We start from the raw sequence: 13,728 nt of genomic DNA, 5'->3' as shown, positions 1-13,728 counted from the left end.
TCGATCGCGGGAGTAAGGCCATTGCTGGCCGGTCAAGTGCCTGAATGGAACAAATGCAGCGAGCCTTCCTGAAAATAGGCGACGAAGGCCTCCTGCCAGCTCTCCAGCCCAGCAGCCCAGACCAACATCACCCCTCTGCCTGTTGTCCTTTGCTAAAAAGAGAAAAAGAGGCCCATTGTAGCACATTAGCTGCTAGTGATTTATGCTGGAACCGAATTTCAACGTCTTCTGTGGACAATAGTACAGGTTGGTAGCTTCCAACAGAATGATTCAAATCAACAATGCAGAAGGATTGAGAAGTTTTCACAAGAATTGTAGAAGTCCAGATTTAATTCTAATCATGAGATGGAAGGCGCAAAGGAGGTAAAGGATATCACATGAAGTATAACAACCCAAACAGAGATGATTCAATGGCAATCGGCCACATATCAAAACATGTTTCATTCTTTTTCTTTACCCTTCCAGCTTTTTGCATTTGACAGAAATGAATTTTATGAAATAATTTAAATACTTTGTTCTGAAAATACAGTTGGACCCCAAAATATGTTTGTAAAACAGTCACCTTATAATAAACATGTTAATTCATTCATTAGAAATTTGGACTCAAAAATCCTGTGTCTAGAGAATGGCAAATCAATGTGCCACTGGCTATGAATGGCCTCGCATGGTGGCTTCAGGCTCAGGTTCCAGGCCAAACCCTTAGTTATATTTTGAAGAGCTTCTGGCACCATCTCAAGGCTCCATTCGCTTCCACATTGTACCTGAGATGTCGCACGAGACTGGTGATAGGAGACCAATCGAAGGAGGGGAAGCACGAGAGGGGGTGAACACAGATCGTCAGCAGCCCATCCATGCAATCTCACTGGACAGAGAACTATCTGTGCTAGCCAAAGTCTGAAATTGCCTCCTTCCAATTGGCTCGCTACCTCCTCTCCCCAGGCCACGTTTGGAAACTGTCTGCGATGTTATTCACTGCTTGAACTCATCGCTGTCATGTGTCCACGATTTCTCTGGTCGCCGTCTGGTCGTGAGGGACAGCCTGCGTTTCGTGGATGGTCTGATTGTGCGGAATGGAGTTCTGCTGGAGTTCAAGAGCTATTGCGTTTTCTGGGAAATTCTTGACCTGTTTCTGATACTCCACGAAAGTGCAAGCCTTAGTGGCAATGGCGATGATGTTCTTACCAATAAATATAGTCGAAACCCGACTATCTCGAAATAAGACCATGTTAATCGCACGGATGAATATTGTAACTATGTTGATGGTCACCAGACTTAAAACAGGGTATAGCATCATTTTTTGAGGGGCTATATACTCACCTTGCATGCTGATCTCACTAAGAGAGACACAAGGCAGAATGAGCAACAGAATATAGCAATAGAAAAACATGAGGCCTTCTGCCCACATCGGAAGGCCAGACTTGTGCGGCTCCCATAGATTGGCTTGGATGTCCAAAATATCCAGCAAGTCCAAGGCTACCCAGAAGAGGCGTCCTCTTAAGTCTTCCTTCTTCCTGAAAGTCCTGACATAGTCCATGCTGTCTAAGGCAATCAAGATGAGGTACAGCCCAGGCACACAGATGGAAAGGAGTAAAGTTAATGCCTTCCGTGCAACTGTGTCTGTGTACTTTTTCTCGGCCTTATAGTTTTGAAAAATAAAGTAGAGCTTAATTTCTAGGACAAATATGTACAGGAACCAGAGGATCATGGCGTAGCCGCGCTTGGCTGTCTTTACCTCAGCACCAACCCAGACCGCCACGTACCGCAGCACAATGAGGAAGCAGATGTCTCCGACCAGGACTATGATGCAGACCCCAATCTTACGAGGCCCCTGGTTCTGCTCCACTAGGTAGGCATCCATGAAGGCCATGCTGCTCATGATGACAATGGTGGAGAGGCACACATGCCGCCTGTCGGGGGGTGGCAGCACCATGTTGGTTGGGCGAGGACCTCTCTAGGGCAACGCCTCAGGGTTTTCCCCGTCAAACTCAAAAGTTAGACAACTTGGCCGAAACGTCGTACCTTGGACAGGTTGGGGTGACTTTTCCAGAGCCAATGCCTCCTAATATTCTGATTCCCTGTTCTCAAAGATAAACTAATATTTGCTTAAGTGCTCCAATCACTGGTCCTTAAAAATAATTTTGTAGAAACTTACGAGCAACTTCCAACCATCCAGACTCCTATTGTGGGGTATAGGTTTCTTGGCTGAATCGATGCACGAGGAGCCTCACACTTCATTAAAGGCAAGGCAGTGCCCTACTTCAAATGGAAGAAGGTAAATATATCATTGGGGCTAATTGATTCCTGGCTGAAGGACTTCGAAGGTTTAGTGCAGGAGACAATGAGCCTATTCAACGCACTGTGAGTGGAGTCAGCTTGAGATGCAGATGCATCGTGGTTGATCCTTCGCCATTTTGCCAGTCGACGTGCGCAGAACGCTGGAGTCATTTGTCAGCTGCATCCCATGGTCAGGAGTGTAAATCTTCATCTCTGCCGCACAACCCGTGCCATTGAGTCCATTACTACAGTCCATCAGATCAAAGGTCTTCTCTCTGCCGTCCGTATTCTGGCTTTATCTTCAAATCCCATCTCCGCATCCATCAAACACAATCAATGAGCTCTAAGAGAAATAGGGTTGGGAGAAGAGAGAGAGAGAAGGACGGAGAAAGAGTTAGTGTTCAAAGATAATGACTGTATTGGCTTGTGCTGCTGGCTGAAGATTGATCTACTGCTAGCTCAGCAGTGCACTGTGTATTTTGAAAGAATTATTTTACAAACAAAATACCAATTTACAAATCTCTGGTCTTTAAATAGAGAACAATTCTTCTGTCAAGCAGCCTGGTGGACTTGGGATTGTTCATATTTTAAAGGAAGGCCTGAAGTGTGCCCAAGACAATGTGCACAGGATGATCAAGGCAGTTGCAACTTCTGATGTGGCACTGCAGGGACGTGTCAATGGGAAATGACGGAATACAGAGCTTAACACATAAGCCAGAAGGGCAATTGAATCAGTCTTTCCACTCAGTGTTGCTCAAAAAGTGCAAATATGAGGAATTGGATCTGCAATCAGAAAAATAGACCGATTCACAAACTCATGGAGCTGAGCTGGAATAGGAAAATAGGTTGTATAATTAAACCAGAATGAGTTATTCTCACTGTAACTGAGTAGCCTGCATGGGCTAGAAAGATCATAGAATTTACAGTGCAGAAGGAGGCCATTCGGCCCATCGAGTCTTCACCGGCTCTTGGAAAGAGCACCCTACCCAAGGTCAACACCTCCACCCTATCCCCATAACCCAGCAACCCCACCCAACACTAAGGGCAATTTTGGACACGAAGGGCAATTTTTTATCATGGCCAATCCACCTAACCTGCACATCTTTGGACTGTGGGAGGAAACCGGAGCACCCGGAGGAAACCCACGCACACATGGGGAGGATGTGCAGACTCCGCACAGACAGTGACCCAAGCCGGAATCGAACCTGGGACCCTGGAGCTGTGAAGCAATTGTGCTATCCACAATGCTACCGTGCTGCCCTAGATCTCAAGTTCTGTGCTTCATTGACCTGGGCTGGAGATAGAGGTGGGGAGGAGGATGGGGTAGCAGTTCAGCTTCCCCATCTTGATCAGTAACCATCACGAAAGACTATCATGTGGCAGAGATCTCAATCGCTTGTGTTATGGGCCAGGGTTTAGAGAACCCCAAAGTGTATCATGGAGTTCACCTGACCCACAACTTTTAATAGATTGTGGTATGGGGAGCACACGGCCCACTCTACAGGTGTGGTACAGCAGAAATGGAAAAGTATTTTTCAAAGCAAAACAATGTTTATTCTATGAACTCAAGTTAACCTTTTTAAAACATACAGTGAACACCTTAGCAACCATCAATTCAAATACAACCCCCAAAAAATACAACACTAAGTAATCCTTCATAAATTCCCAAACAACATTCAGAAGACAAAAGACCCTTTTCACACAATGATCAGGTTTAAATTCACTATTGCGAGCAGTTACCACTTTGAAAATCCCAAACGAACATTCATAATCTTGCAGAGATTCACACACGTCCTGCTGTGATTTCAGCTTCTCCAAAACTAAAATGAAACCAAAACCACCCTGCAGCAAACAGCCTAAAGGGAAAGTAAAAAGCTGACATCAGCCCAGCTCCACCCACTCTCTGACATCACTGCAGTAATAAACACCCATTTCTTAAAGGTACGCTCACTACAGATACTTATATACACACCCATTTATAAACACCCATTTCTTAAAGGTACTCTCACATGACACTTGGCAATGCATTGTTAGACAATGGGCGCAATTCTCCCTGGATCTCCGGCGGGAAATGAGGTACGATTTCCACCTGGTGGTTCTGAACAACAGATCACAATCCATCCACACATAGAATTTTTTTTTGAGGTTGGGTGAACTGCGCCCTGAATGAGGTGTGTGTGATCTCAAGTCGCCGACAGCTCCGGCTCCTCAGAGATCAGGGCATCTTTTTTAAAGACTGCCCCGATCTCAGACAAGCATCAGAAGATGGTGCCTGGTGCAAATCAAATTTCGGGCCTCCCCCAGTATTCCCCCGACATGGCGGGATTTGCGCCGGGCGCAACACGGCTGGAGAATCTCTCCCAATGTTTGTGGGTCATGATTAGTGAACACCCATTATAAAGGCTGTCCACTGAGCATTTTCCGCACTGACCTGGTATTTCTGGAAAGGTACAAGAGATGCAAGGGCATTTAGCTCACAAGACTAATACCCTTCAAAAAACTGTATCCAATTGCTTTCTATATAACTTATTTAAACATTAAATGGAAATGTCATTTCCCTCAACAGTTAAAATTTCCAATGAGGTGAAGCTGTCAGATTGAACTACAGCTGACATTATCCTGTCCTCATTCGGAAACACCCAACTTCATGCAGCATTTTAACCATCTTTGCATGCAGCTTTCTAATTCTAAGGCTATGCTGTGAGAGTGAGTGGCAGCCATGAGCCTAAACAAGTTCTTATCTGAGGATCACTGGAATGGCGGCTCCTGGACAGGCTGAGAAAAACATGATGCACAGTCTCCGGATACAGGGCAGGTCATTTAGGACTGAGATGAGGAGACATGTCTTCACTCAGAGGGTGGTGAACCCATGGAATTCTCTATCATAGAAAGCTGTGGAGGCCAAATCACTGAATATATTTAAGAAGGAAATAGATAGATTTTCAGACTCTAAAGGTGTCAAGGGATATGGGGAGAGTGCTGGTGTATGGCGCTGAAATGGAGCATCAGCCACCATCATGTGGAGTTGCAGATTAGGGTCGAAGGGCCGAATGGCCTATTCATGCTCTTATTTTCTTCGTAAAGTAGGTTCGAACATGATAAACAACACATTGGGGATGAGAGACCAAGAAGAGAGGACAGAAATATTTGCATTTATTGCACACTGAACCACCTGAGGAAGGAATAACTCAGTTAAATAAATGTCCGAGGAATGATCCTCCATTGAAAAGAGTTTGCAAGATTACAAATTAGTCCAGTTTACTTCATTCACCCAGAAGCCCTGATACATCTCCCACTGCCCCCCCGCCACCCCCCCCCCCCCCCCCCCCCCCAGCCACCCCCCCCCACTACCACATCCCATTGTGGCATCTAGTTACATTATTTTGTGAAGGGGTTTTGTGAAGGGGAGGTCGTGTCTCACTAACTTGGTAGAGTTTTTCAAGGAGGTCACAAAGGTGATTGATGTAGGTGGGGCAGTGGATGTTGTCTATATGGACTTCAGTAAGGCCTTTGACTAGGTCTCTCATGGCAGACTGGTACAAAAGGTGAAGTCACGTGGGATCAGAGGTGAGCTGGCAAGATGGATACAGAACTGGCGAGGTCATAGAAGGCAGAGAGTAGCAATGGAAGGATGCTTTTCTGATTGGAGGGCTGTGACTAGTGGTGTTCCGCAGGGTTCAGTGCTAGGACCTTTGCTGTTCGTAGTACGTAGAAACGATTTGGAGGAAAATGTAACTGGTCTGATTAGTAAGTTTGCGGACGACACAAATGTCGGTGGAATTGCAGATAGCGATGAGGACTGTCAGAGGATACAGCAGGATTTAGATCATTTGGAGACTGAGGCGGAGAGATGGCAGATGGAGTTTAATCCGGACAAATGTGAGGTAATGCATTTTGGAATGTCTAATACAGGTAGGGAATATACAGTGAATGGTAGAACCCTCAAGAGTACTGACAGTCAGAGAGATCTAGGTGTACAGGTCCACAGGCCAATGAAAGGGGCAACACAGATGGAGAAGGTAGTCAGGAAGGCATACGGCATGCTTGCCTTCATTGGCCAGGGCATTGAGTATAAAAATTGGCAAGTCATGTTACAGCTGTATAGAACCTTAGTTAGGCCACACTTGGTGTATAGTGTTTAATTCTGGTCGACCATCCTTCTGGTCAGAAGGATGTGGAGGCTTTAGAGAGGGTGCAGAAGAGATTTACCAGAATGTTGCCTGGTATGGAGGGCATTAGCTATGGGGAGAGGTTGAATAAACATGGTTTGTTCTCACTGGAACGAAGGAGGTTGAGGGGCAACCTGATAGAGGTCTACAAAATTATGAGGGCCATAGACAGAGTGGATAGTCAGAGGCTTTTTCCCAGGGTAGAGGGGTCAATTACTAGGGGGAATAGGTTTAAGGTGCAAGGGGCAAGGTTTAGAGGAGATGTACGAGGCAAGTGTTTTACACAGAGGGTAGTGGGTGCCTGGAACTCGCTGCCGGAGGAGGTGGTGGAAGCAGGGACGATAGTGGCATTTAAGGGGCATCTTGACAAATACATGAATAGGATGGGAATAGAGGGATACGGACCCCGGAAGTGTAGAAGATTTTAGTTTGGATGGGCAGCATGGTCGGCGCAAGCTTGGAGGGCTGAAGGGCCTGTTCCTGTGCTGTACTTTTCTTTGTTCTTTCTTTGTTCTTATGGTCAGGATGGTAATCTTCGCCGCTCTATCTTTAGTCCATTTTGTGAAGAAATTCTTGATATCACTTTTATCATCCAGCAACTAACTCACCGCATTGGTTACTCATGTAACCTAGTGATGCTGAGCCATATATGGCAGGGCCCAGTCAGCTAATCTCAGTCATGACAATAATTGTAAGGAGGAAGTGGGTGCAACAATTAGGCTCAGTGCCTTTGGTACAGGAGAGATAAGAATGGCAAAGTTATTTCTACCAGAGGTCACAGGTGAGGAGAGAATTTAAATAAGTAATGTTGTGCTCACCGAGGTAAGGAATGTTTGTTGGAAAAGAAGATTAGGTTCCACCATCAAACGCAAATTCCCCACCACTTTCCTTTCAGCGTTCTGGATGGGACTGTTCTCACCATGAGATCCTGGCTGACTCCTTAATTATCCCAAACATCACCACTGGTTCCTAAGACACCTTTCCAAGAAAGCACAGGGATGCAAAGACCCACCCTTTGTAGAGATATCATGGTTGTGTTGTAATTCACCAACTGACCACTAGGAGTCTCATTAGTATACAAGTGAACGTAAAATCAACTGACGAGACACTGGCTGGAGGAAGAAAAGAGAGGGCTTGCATGTGCATAATTTTGCTGATGTTCATCTGTTGTCTTGTATATAGTTTACCACCAGTTAATGTTAATAAATAGTTTATAACTTTAACTGCAAGTGTTCTTGTAATAAATAAGGCCATCCAACAAGAACATTACACCCTTTTTACCTCCTCACCACCAAAGGCCTCAAATACACGTCCCAAGTGAAACAGTGATTTACATGTGCTTTTTTCAGTTCCATATACTGTATTCACTGCTCAGGCTGAGACCTCCTCTATGCTGGGGAGATCAAATGTGGATCGGTGACCGCTTTGCACGGCACCTGTGTCCAGTTCAGTCGCCTGTCAATTAAATTCTCCCACCTTGCTCTCAAGCTGACCTCTCTGTCCGCGACCTCAGGGTACAGCACCTCATCTCTTGATTAGGCATTTTACAGCCTTGTGGACTCAACGTTGAGCTCCAGAATTACAGCAGGTATTCGCTGTCCCCATTTTCTATCTTTTTACGCTGTCGATTTTACTCTGGTTGTTCTTATTTTCGCTTCTGGGTGACAGTTGTTCATCATCCTGCCATTCACACATTCTCTAGACATGTCTTTCATTTTCTTCCTTGTCCCATCACTTCTCCCTTTGACCCTACACCATCAATCTTTTTGTCTTTTAACCTCTCCTGCCTTCACCCTGATCACCGACCTTCCCTTTTGTTCCTTTTCACCCCCCTCTTTCACCCGCTACGTTTCCCATTTTTACCAGTTCTGATGAAAGGTCATCGCCTTGAAACATTGGGTGGAATTTTACCATTTATTTGTGTAGTGTCATCCCGGGTGGGAAAAGCAGGATAGCCCACCGGCTGTGCTGCCGGCTTTCCCTGCTGTATTTTCAGACACTTAGTGAAAACAATTCAAGGGATAGTCTCACAACGCCACTCTTTGGCTTTTAAAATATCTTTTTTCAATGTAAAAAGAAAAGGAAAACCCCCACCATCATGGAACTCCACCGCCCCCACCACAGAACCCCCTTCCTCTGGCACTTCTTCCATGGAAATCTTCCGACCACACCTGCTGGGGCAGTTGCTGGGGACCATGCCAGGCTACTGCCCTGGCATGACCATCTCCGCCACCCCCCTCCTCCCCTGGGGGCTATACTCACCTGTGCACCACCAGCGGGTTCTGATCGGCAACTGCATGTAGTGGGATCCTGTCTTGATTCAGGATATGTCAACGTGAATGGACAATTTAACATGGGGGACCACCATCCGTAAAGTCCTGATATGCATAGCTAAATTGATTCAATTGGGGTTCCCGACTATTATAGCCCAGGGGCGCGATTCTCCGCTCCCGCGACTAAGTGCCCACGCCGTTGTGAACGCCGTCGAGTTTCACGATGGCACGAAACGGCCCCGATCGCGATCAATTCAGGGCCTGAAAATGGGCTAGGAGCGGGGCCGCGAGGAACTCGGGGGGGCGTGGCGCGAAAGCAGCGTCGTAAGCGAGCGACGCCCGAATGACACGGCGCTGCACCATAAATGGCGCGATCCGCGCACGGAAGGACCCAGGAGGAGGAGAAGGAGGAGTGATGACTGAGCCCCGACGAGCCGCACCGAAGTTCCGGGACACGGACCTGGACACCCTCCTCGATGAGGTTGAAAACCGAAGGGCCACCCTCTGCCCAAGACGTGGCATCGGCAGCCATCCAGCATGGTGAGGCGCGGTTGGCGTGAAGTTGGCACCGCTGTGAGTGCTGTGGGGCACACTCCCCGGTCCGGGGAGCAGTGTCGGAAGAAGCTGCAAGGGCTCACTCGGCCTGCCAGGGTAAGTGCCATGAGCGTGCCCCCGGGTCACAACCCCCCCACCCCACCCCCGGGCACGAGGGGTGGAAGTGGGGTGGGTGGGTGGGGGGGGGTGGGGGCTCAGGGTGCGCAACGTTGTACTCGACCCACATGAGCACCGGGACCCCCCCCTGGAGAGATGCCATGGCGTGGCTCCAACTGTCTCCTCACCCAGCATTAATATAGATTATATCTGCATGCCCTGGTGATACCCGCCTAATTGTGATGCTTTATCCAACCCCCCAACCCCCCCCCCCCAAAACCAGGACAAGACAGCTCACAACCAACGTGAGCGTATGAGAACTGGAGGGGCTTCTCCTGTGCTGTACCCCCTAAATGTTCTGGAGCAGAGGGCCCGGGACCTCGCTGGGGGATCCACCACCCGGGAGGTCGCGACATGCCAGGTCGGAGGCGCAGAAGCAAGTGAGACAACCCTGCATGTCCTCAGCCCCACCCCCCCAGCCCGTCATAGCCCCCCTCACACTCTGCACCCTCGATCCCCTCCCCCTCACACTCATGCCACTGCACCCTCAATCCCCTCCCCCCTCACACACTACCCCCACCACTAACGAACCCCGTATCGTTGTGTTCCCCAGGGCCAGCCACCGAACGTCCAGGGTCGTCTCGGCCAAGACACAGCCGACCATCTCCAACCTGAAGCGCACCCAGAGGGTGGCAGTCGATCGGACAGGAGGGCCATCCTCTCTGTCTGGGACGCTGGATGGGGACGCACATACGACGGACAGAGACAATACTGAGGGGCACAGGACGGACAGTGACGATGACGCACAGAGAACGGCCACACAGTCCACGGATTCACCTGGAGGGCAACATGACATGAGCCGCATGCACCTTGCACCGGGCCATGAGGGGGACCAGTACACACCAGACTTCCTAACGGATGATGACCTCGAGCTAGCGGCACTGCTGTCTCCCATACCATCGCAGAGACACTCACCTCGGTTGGGCAGATAAGTGATGAGGCTCCCGGGTCACGGTCTGGTGCGCACCACACAGCTTAGCTGGTACAGCAGGTGGAGTTTGGAGCAGCCGAGGGGCTGGACGGTCGGAGGGCAGCCCAGGCCCAGCAAACAGCTGCCGCCAGACGGTTCCCGGGTTCCTGGATGTACTTGACCCACCCGGACAACCGATGCATGTGGACACCGAGGGACTGAATAACGGGATGAGGGCCATCTTCCAGGACTTGCACACGCAGTTGGAGGAGTCCATTCGCTGTGTGGTGCCCGTGTGCAGGACTGACGGTGCAAGTGGCAGTGTTCAGTGAATCCCTCCCCCACGGTGCGTGAACCGTGCGGCCACCAACGCATCGTGTGCCCGCTGTCCTCGACGGTGCCGTCGTGCAGCCTCCTGGACGTAACGAGCAGCCGGGCAGTGTCTGTGTCCTGCGCCCCTCCCCCCACCCTGATGCACGCCATCCTCCTCCTCCTCCTCCCCTTCGTTTGCATTAGCTCCGGTGCTGTCGGGTCCTCCCTCCGACTCCTCCACCAGTGCATTTCCCCTCTGCATGGCAATGTTGTGCGGCGCACAGCAGACCACAACTGTTGGGCCAGTACTGCAGGGCCCCTCCAGAGCAGTCCAGGCATCAGATTCTCATCTTCAGCAGGCCGAAGCACCGCTCCACCACACCTCTGGTTGCTGCATGGGCCTCATTGTATAGGCTCTCCGCGTTGGTCTGAGGCCTCCGTATTGGCGTCATCAACCATAACTTCAACGGATAGCCCTTGTCGCCCAGCAACCAGCCCCTCAGCCGGGGGGGGGCATCCATCGAACATTGTGGGGATGAACGACTATGCTAGAATGTAGGCGTCATGTACACTCCCGGGGTACTTTGCACACACATGCATGATCTTCATGTGGGCGTCGCACACCACCTGAATGCTCATGGAGTATGCGCCCTTCCTGTTCATGAACACTTCCCTAGTAGATGGGCGCATGGGGACGTGCACACCATCGATGACACCCTGGACCATCGGTATCCCGGCCACCTTGGCGAATCCACGTGCCCGTGCTTCCTGCTGTGCTCGGCCCTCGGGGAATTTAATATACCTGTCCGAGATGGCGTACAAGGCGTCAGTCACGGCCCTGATGCACCTGTGGACCGATGCCTGTGAGATCCCGGATAGGTCCCCGCTCGGCGCCTGGAAGGAACCGGTAGCGTAAAAGTTTAGGGCCACCGTCACCTTGACGGAGACTTGTATAGCGTGTCCTCCACCCGTTCCAAGTGGTGCGAGGTGCGCCACGAGGTGGCATATATGTGCGACCGTCTCCCTGCTGAACCGTAGTCTCCTCCTGCATGTGATGTCCGGTAGGGCCTCGAACGACATTCGGTCACGGTACACCCTCGGCCTTGCTGGACGCCTGTGGCGCCCTGGCACCACCATCAGTGGCTCCTCCTCCTCTGCCTCCCCCCCCCCCCAAGCATTTCAATATCAGTGCCCGCCTCCGGTGCATTCCTCGCCGTCGGGGGGGGGGTCAATGTTCCCCTCGGCATCCCCCTGGACATTCCGGGCCTGAGCGCCTGCGGCATGCGCGGCGACGATGGGCCACTCCGCGGCCATCCCCTCTGCTGCAGCAGCCGCTGCATCTGCAGCCACTGTGGGCCGTCGCAGTCTACGCTGCCGGATGGCCACCTGCAGAGCTGCGGCTCCAACCACGGCAGTGAACATCGCTGTCTGGTTGGCATACATGGTGACCTGCAGGAGGGTGGTGGGGGGCAGAGAAACAACATGTTACACGGAGGTTCTTCCACACCTCGTCAGCTGGGCTGCATGGGATACCTGTGTGCCCCGGTGGCCTGGTCGCACTGCAGATACGCAGCCAGCCTAACACCTGGTCACTGTCTGCGTCCAACGGTCAGTTCACACCGTCCTCCTCACCAGTGTGCCAGTCGCCTGTGCCCATCAGCCACACGACAACCTGCGGCCGTGTCCTCGTCACCGTCCTGCCATCTCAGGGCGGCTGACATGTGGCATCCGCGAATGGACGACACCCTCCACACATTCCCTCAGCCCCCTCCCACCTCCACTCCCTCCATCACCCCCTCTCCAACCTCCACACTCTCCCTCCACCCCTCCCACCTCCACACTCTCCCTCCCCTCCTCCCACCTCCACACGCTCCCCCACCCTCTCTCCAACCCCCTCTCACCCCCCCCCCCGTTGGCCGCAGCATTCTCGGGGAAGCCGACCTGGTCTGCAGGAGCTCCGGAACAGTCCACTCACCTCCTCACTGATAAGCGTCAGCCAGCACGACTGGCTGACGACTTTATTTACCAGGTGTGAACGGCGACGGCGTGAACTGGGGTCACCCCGTCGGGACTTCGGCCCATCCGGGCCGGAGAATAGCGGGGGTAGCGGCGAATCACCATTTTGGGTGTCTCGGGTGATTCTCCGGCCTGCGCCGCTCAAAACCCGACGGGGCCGATCTTGCCGCTTGGGTGAATCGCGGGAGGTCGTCGGACCGGCGTCACGTGGAAAAATGGCACGATCGGCGATTCCCCCAACCGGCGCGGCATCGGAGAATCGCGTCCAGGATTCCCATTAAAATGGAAGATAGCTCAGAGAGGCTATCTCTAGGCTTCGTCTCAAGAACTCTTTCTGATGCCAAGTGCAATGGAGTTTTGGCTGAGCACCAAATTCTCCATTCCCGCTGGCAGAGGCGGCGGGGCAAACACGGATCAGAGAATCCTGGCCCATTATTAGACACCTCCCAGGCTTCTGCACTCAACAGAATACAAGCCTAGTTTATGCAGCCTGTCCTCATAATCTAACCCTTTTTGCCTGGCTGTCATTCTGGGCTGTGTGTGCTGCAACCCCCCCTAGGCCCAATATGTTCTTCCGACATGGTTCCAACAACATGTTGCATCCTCAACCTCAGAATCGCATTTCCAACTGCACCAGTTTCTCCCCTTTCTCTCAACCACCATCCTGTGCTGCAGACCGATACCCATTCTCTGTGCTCGGATGAGGCTGTCCAAACTCATTCCACGTAGGAACCTTAAGACGAGCAGATGTAGGAAACCGCCACCCAGTCTGTCTGAGTTAGATCTGAACCCAGTTACCACAGGTGAAAGTTCAGTGGCCAACCTTTCTGCCAGCTCCCCCGAGGGCGTAGCAACATACACAGGCATGATGCAACCTGTTGCCAAATGGCCGGCTGACATTCGCTGTTGAAACTCTTCGCTCAGCATTCCTTTACATGTTGAAGTGATTGCGGACACCCTGGGGACTACAAACCCAGAACAAGTCAGGAGATGAGGAGAGAAAAGAAAGATAATTTTAAAACTTCCTGTGGCAGGGTTTTCACAATGGCAGGCTGCTCTGTGT

General features: G+C 51.1%; 1 protein-coding gene across 1 annotated transcript in view; it reads right to left on the bottom strand.

Annotated features, from left to right (window-relative positions):
* Positions 1 to 312: 312 nt before the first annotated feature.
* The window catches only part of LOC140397364 (transmembrane protein 121), a 142,937-nt gene continuing 129,521 nt past the window's right edge, over positions 313 to 13,728 (bottom strand). The window contains exon 2 of the mRNA XM_072486150.1: positions 313 to 2,617. Coding sequence (XP_072342251.1) covers positions 992 to 1,930 — 939 coding nt within the window. The 5' untranslated portion in view covers positions 1,931 to 2,617 and the 3' untranslated portion in view covers positions 313 to 991. The remainder of the gene's footprint in view (positions 2,618 to 13,728) is intronic.

This window comes from Scyliorhinus torazame, chromosome 2 (assembly GCF_047496885.1).
Source record: "Scyliorhinus torazame isolate Kashiwa2021f chromosome 2, sScyTor2.1, whole genome shotgun sequence".
NCBI lineage: Eukaryota > Metazoa > Chordata > Chondrichthyes > Carcharhiniformes > Scyliorhinidae > Scyliorhinus > Scyliorhinus torazame.
The sequence above is the reverse complement of the archived record's forward strand: the minus strand, read 5'-3'. Positions and strand labels throughout refer to the sequence as shown.